The 6,518-nt window shown below is 28.8% G+C and overlaps 1 protein-coding gene across 1 annotated transcript; it reads left to right on the top strand.

The window, feature by feature from the left end:
* On the top strand, positions 506-2,296 carry LOC109345122 (putative transcription factor bHLH086). The gene is made up of 5 exons (XM_019583932.1): positions 506-1,103; positions 1,330-1,431; positions 1,548-1,613; positions 1,705-1,770; positions 1,909-2,296. Exons 1-5 carry the CDS (start codon positions 546-548, stop codon positions 2,029-2,031), a joined length of 915 nt encoding a protein of 304 aa, XP_019439477.1. The 5' UTR covers positions 506-545; the 3' UTR covers positions 2,032-2,296.

The following is a 6,518-nucleotide window of genomic DNA, read 5'->3' as shown; positions in this document are numbered from 1 at the left end:
TATATATATATATATGAGAGGAGGCCTAAATAATTATAATTGTTGAGATCTTTATTTATTTTTGAATTAAAAAATATAAAAACTTTAAAATATAATTTCATTCATTTCATAGAGGTGAACATACTCTCTTGTACAGGAGGATGGAAATAAAACAAAAAGGAAATAAATGATGTTACTTTTTTCCTCTTTAGATAAAAAGAGGATGTATTTTTACCTTTTAAATGTAAAAACAAAAATAATAATTCACCTCTCTAATACGAAACAAGCTATGAGGCCAACATGAATATTTTAATTTTTAATTTTTTATTAAAAAGATTTATAATTATGAAAACTTTTTTCGTCTTGTGTCACAATCTTTATTTAATATTGGACTCTCTAATAATCTCATCCCTCCTATATAAGACCATGGAAATTCCCATATATATAAAAATAGCATTTGAGTTAAATATTTGACATCTACAAATAGGTCTACCTTACTTAGCTAGTTGTCATTCTCATTGTTGACTTGCCTAACAAACCTCAATTTCTTGTGCAATTATCCTACAATGGAGATTATTACCTCCTTGTCACTTCATGATGGGGTCAATGAGCACCACATCAAATCTGTTCTTGATGAGGAAGATGGCTCACAAAGCACTAACGGGCTCAGCAATGATTCACCTATACCCCATTCTCCTCCACTATGTGGAAGTGGCAATGGTTATGTTTATAAGGGCACAAACACAAACTATCACCTTGAAAAAGAAGAAGAATCTCTTATCAATTTCAATGCCAACAATCTCATGCATCCTACTGAATCTTTACTTAGCTTTCACTTGAAAGATAACATTCAGAATGAGTACTGTGTTTGGGAGAATAATTTGCATCAAGGGTATAGCCAATGTGATCAGATTAGTCCTAGAAACACAGGAGAATTGCGTATGGTGCAAGATTTCAATTGCTTTCAAACTGCTAGTGGCTATAGCTCTATAATGAATTGTGCAAAAGAGAAGCAATATGGTGAAAGTTCATATGGTTGGCTCTACTCTGAACCAACTACCCTTGTTGATAGCCTCCAAGAGCCAGGAGCACAAGAACAAGTCATTAAAAAGCGCCCTTCTAAGGTATTGCTTCCTCACCTAATAATCTAATATGTCGCGCCGATACTTCAAAATGGTTGTTGTATCAATATTTGATATTTTGATACTTTTCAGATACTCTTCGTCTATAGATTACTAAATTCATGTATTTGTTATAAACACATTTGAGATACTCTTTGTTACCATTCTACTTTTTAGAAAACTTTGTGAAATTAGAATGGTAAATGAAGCCAACTTTGTATTTACACAGGGAGAGAACATGAAAGCTTCCAAGAAGCAATGCACAACTGAGAGTAAAACTTCAAAACCTAAGGCAAGTCTATCTAAGGATCCTCAAAGTGTGGCTGCCAAGGTTTGCTTCAATCCTAAGTTAATTTATATACACGTTAGATATATACAAAATTTTGATTGCAAACCAAGTAAAATTAAAGTACAAGATTCAAAGTTGATAGAATGTTTGTCTCACAGAATAGAAGAGAGAGGATAAGTGAACGGATGAAGGTCTTGCAAGAACTTGTGCCTAATGGCTCCAAGGTAGGGTTTATTTGTTTTTTAAGTAATAAGTATGAAAATTATCACATGACTTAAGTGTTCTTACTTATTAGAATGATGAATACTTTTGTAGGTTGATTTGGTTACCATGCTGGAGAAAGCAATTAGTTATGTTAAGTTTCTTCAATTGCAAGTGAAGGTGAGGCTTTAAACACTAATTTCATCCTTACTTTTCTTTTGATATATAGCTTTATAATGTACAAATATTTATGTATTCATGGTCATGAATTGAAACTTTGCATGTGACATCTTTGTTTTCTTTTTGTTCATGATGCAGGTTTTGGCAACTGATGAATTTTGGCCTGTTCAAGGTGGAAAGGCTCCTGATATTTCTCAAGTAAAAGAAGCCATTGACGCCATTCTATCATCCCAAAGAGAAAGAAGTTCAAGCACAAAGTAGATGAGTTGAAGATCATGGATCCAAATAAGTAATATCATAATAATTCAAGCAAAACTATGCAGAATAATAAGAGCTTTGGTCTGAGAGTTGGTCTTTCTGAAGGGCATTTTTAAAACTTAGAATGCACAATCTTTATAAATATGTCTACTTCTAAATTAATATCTACCATGTAAATTGAACATTTTGTGTTTCTATAGTATGCTGGGGTTGTTGTACCTTTCCTGATTTAATTAACAAAATATGTACAAGTCTACGGTCATTTTCTCTATATTGGTGGTAATGTAGTGTTAATTCTAATTAGACCAAAAGTATTTTATGTTTAGGATGTTTTTCAAATCTAGCTTGTTGGTTTAAGTTTGTAGTCTGTAAGAGTGAGGCATGCGCTTATAAGTGTAATGTAGCATAGCAAATATGTTGTCCTACACCTTGTGCCAATGTATGTACTATTAGGCTATGATTAACTGAAAAAACATTTTTAAGTTAAAAAATTAATATTTAATCATATTTTTACCAATCACATCTGATGGTATATGTAATGGCACAATTTATGAGACAATAGATGTGTACCCTAGAAGCATATTAATTTTATTTGTAGTTTATCAAACTAAAAATGTATTTGAAAAAACTAGTTTTGAAACTAATTAAAATTTGATAAATAACTATAAATGTAATACAATATTTATTTATTATGTTGTTATTTATTAATTAATTTATAATTATTAACTAGAGTAATTAAATATATAGATAACTAAAGATCAAACTTTCCAATTATGATTTTTAATATTTGTTTTCCATGAACTCCAACTACATAAGATTAGCCCTATGTGAGATTAATTTAAGTTTAACATTAATGAATACGAGATGATGATTAATATGTATTTTAGTGTAGAATAATTAATATAATTTGGTAAAATTTTAAAGAGTAAATTTGACCAATGAATTATTTAATGTTCTTATACTTTTTTGGAATGCTACTTCAACTTTTAGAAACTACTTGAAGTGGTTTTTTGAAAGTTAACTTCAAGCACTATAATATTTTTCTTGTTCATAGAATGACTCTAGTAGCTTATTTGGCACAAAAAATAAGAAGTTCTTGTTGTGGACAAGTCTCTTATACTTAGGTTGTTGGATGGGGAATATATTCTTTTAAAAAAAAAACAATTAATCCCTTTAATTATTTGCTTCATCTGTTCTCTACTCTAGACTATACCATTAAATGTTTGCTAGATCATTTAGAACATTAAAAATTTAATATAGTTAAATTGGACTCAAAGCTATCTTCACCATAATATTAACACGGAGAAAGAAGATATCAACATATACGCAAATGTCAACTATTGCTGGCAAGAACACAAGCTAAACATCATTTAATGTAAAATTGACGTTTCTCTTCAAAATAATAATGTTATTTAAACATCTAAATTAAAGGGAACATCGCTCATCCATTTCAATTTTATATATAGTATTCAGTCACACCCACAATATGCATGATCCACACGAATGTTATATTGGATCATAATGAGTTGTTACGATTAAGTAGCCAAGGTAGATACAACAACTAATTTCTTAATATGCGGTCGAGCATAAATAAATTAGGAGTTGACAAACATAATGTAAAAAATAAAAATTTATAATAATCTTACGATAACAAATATGTGTTATATTTGCTATAATAATTAATGACTTATATGAATGCATCAATTAATGACTTTCTAGCCTCCCTATTTTCTTCTTCGAGAATAGAAGTTTCATATCAAGAGGGAGAAGGTATTATTTCTTGCAAGAATATTGTGATTAACCATCTAACTCATAATGCCAAGGTTGACAAGTGACAATCATGATAGATATTAATTTTTTTTTGTACAGGATACTTTACTCTATAAATAAAAAATAATCACTTTTAGTATATGTTACTATTCATTTCAACTAGTATCGGTCATCGAAATTAAATCATTGATCTTTTAGTTATCCAAACATTAATTACAAAAAGTGAATGTTAAGTTAATTATTAATAAGATAGTAAAAGATATAGTTTTACTTCGAAAACTGCTGACAAGGGCACTCCACCATTAAAAAAATAACTGTGAGACTAAGTTTCATCTGGGAAAAGGTTAAACTTAATAAATTTGCACACACATAATATGTATGGCTTTCTTACCCTCCAATACTATCATCATAAGCTGACAAAATCACTAGGACCACCTATTCAGATCTTCTCCACAATTTCAGCTATAAAAAATATCTAAAAATATCAACAAAACAAGAATCTGAAAAGCTTTGTAGTGGATCTAGATTTCATCTTCACATTATTACTCAGTAATAGGAGAGCTTTTCTATTTTACAATATATTGCTGAGCTCTCAATTTAATAAGAGCCTAACTTTATTATCAGCTACAATATGTTTTAGCTTTGTAAGCAATATAATCAATCATTCAAGCATATATATATATATATAATGAATGAGTGAGAATCCACTTACTCCAAGAGTAAGTCTTTTAAATTTTTCTCCATCTTAGCCATCAATTTTATGGACATCTAATGGTTTAAATTTACTCCTGAATCTATCTTTTATATATATATATATATATATATAGCATGTGTCAATTAAGTTAAGGTATGGCAGATTTGCATGAAGTCGTTACATGCATCTAATTCTGAATGACATTAGCCTAAAAAAACATTTGCTTACATTTTCAACACAAGTGACAATATATTTCTAGTTTAATTCATATTCCCTATATAGACTTGATGAACATGCATGCACATGAAGATCCGTATTTTTTTTCTTCCCCGTTTCAGGAGCAAGACATAATAGGGTAACCATTAATGACCACGTGTAACTGTTAATAAGGTTCACATGGGTAGGTTAACCACATGATCCCATATAAATCGGTGATATTACATTCCCAATGAATTCTTCATTAAACAAATGGGAATTATAAGAATCTTTATTAAATTTTAAAACTCTTTCGATTAATGCTTTGTATAAAGAGTTTAAAATCTACACACTGACAGTGTAAAGATTTATACATATACACTTTGTCATCCACCATTTATTCGAATTATCTTGAAAAGTCAACAATAATTAAACATTAATGGTGGATAATACAATGACAGTATATATAATTCATACATTGTCAGGGCATATATTTTTTTCTCTAGTATAAAAGACATCATGGACATAGTATGCATAAGATAGATTAATTAGTAGTAAAAACATTACACTCACTTGGAAAAAAACAAGAGTATCATTACATGCCACAAGCATTTCGCATATGATTATGACTATTCTCAGTTAATGACTACTCTAACTTATTTTTTATTGTAATCTATATCCGAAGTTAAATCATGAAATCTTCTAATGAAATTTCGTAGTATGTTTGTTACTTAACTAATTACAATATTGAAACTAACTTTTCATATAAAATAAACTCTTAGGCCATAATACTTCTTACTCAATTAATTAAATAAGTAAAATAAGATATGTTTATTATGAAGATAGTATTTATATAAATATTATACATATATAACCAAATAGTTGAAATGACAGATGTTATATTCCCTAAAATATTCTTAATTTACTTCGAATTTAACTTTTAATGCAGGTTAAAGTATTTACTCTTAAAACATATTATCCTCACTTTTAAATAAAAATATATTATTGACACACTTTCTTATATAATGTCAATGACAAATCAAATGGTGAGATTTATTTTTTAGATGAGATTAAGATAATTAAATGAAGTTAACTAACATTTGTAATAAATATGTTTTATTTTTATATTTGAGTTTGCATCGAGGACAAGTATTTAATTTATTCATTATATTTGCGTATTATTCTCCCACTTCCCTCAACAAGTTTTTTCTCTAGTTTATTGATCAATTATTCAATGCTGAAGTCATCCTGTCCATTCCAAAAGTGGAAAAATATCCACATTAATTCCATCAAAAATTGTTAATAATATTGACATAAAAAGTCAATCACGCAACGTACAAAATTCTAAGCAATCCCTTTCCTTTCTTTTCCTTCATTCATATCTTTGAGATCATGATATATATGCTTAAAATATAATTAACAAATGACACCTAAACCTCCATATAATTGTGAAATAAATTAATAGAACATCTTTAATCAAATTTAATTGATTGAATGAAATATTTAAACCCAGCTGGGAACTTAGGATATGCCGAGTTAATCATATAACGGCACATGAGTATGAGTTTTTTTCTTAGACTTTTAAAGACATGTGAAAAAAGAATAAGTAAGGAATACTTGGTTCTATTTGTATTTTCCTTTACGCACTTTCTGGTTGTTTTTGTTCTCACTTCTCTGTCTCCTCTTTATGCGTATCTTGATGATTAGGAACTCAGTTTCCATCATTCTCTATATGACACTATAATTTTCTTACTCAACCACTAGTGCTTCTATAACTCTCTCTTTATATTTCTATTCATGAGATAGCAAAAAATGGAATGAATGAGATGCT

The sequence above is a fragment of the Lupinus angustifolius genome, chromosome LG04 (assembly GCF_001865875.1).
Source record: "Lupinus angustifolius cultivar Tanjil chromosome LG04, LupAngTanjil_v1.0, whole genome shotgun sequence".
In the NCBI taxonomy this organism is placed as follows: Eukaryota; Viridiplantae; Streptophyta; class Magnoliopsida; order Fabales; family Fabaceae; genus Lupinus; species Lupinus angustifolius.
Note: the sequence above shows the minus strand (reverse complement) of the source record. Positions and strands in the feature narration are given on the sequence as shown.

Excerpts from the sequence above, each read along its gene's own strand:
- LOC109345122 (XM_019583932.1), top strand. The coding sequence starts at position 546 with ATGGAGATTATTACCTCCTTGTCACTTCATGATGGGGTCAATGAGCAC. Across the intron at positions 1,432-1,547 it reads CTCAAAGTGTGGCTGCCAAG|AATAGAAGAGAGAGGATAAG; the intron begins GTTTGCTTCAAT and ends TTTGTCTCACAG. Across the intron at positions 1,771-1,908 it reads TTCTTCAATTGCAAGTGAAG|GTTTTGGCAACTGATGAATT; the intron begins GTGAGGCTTTAA and ends TTCATGATGCAG.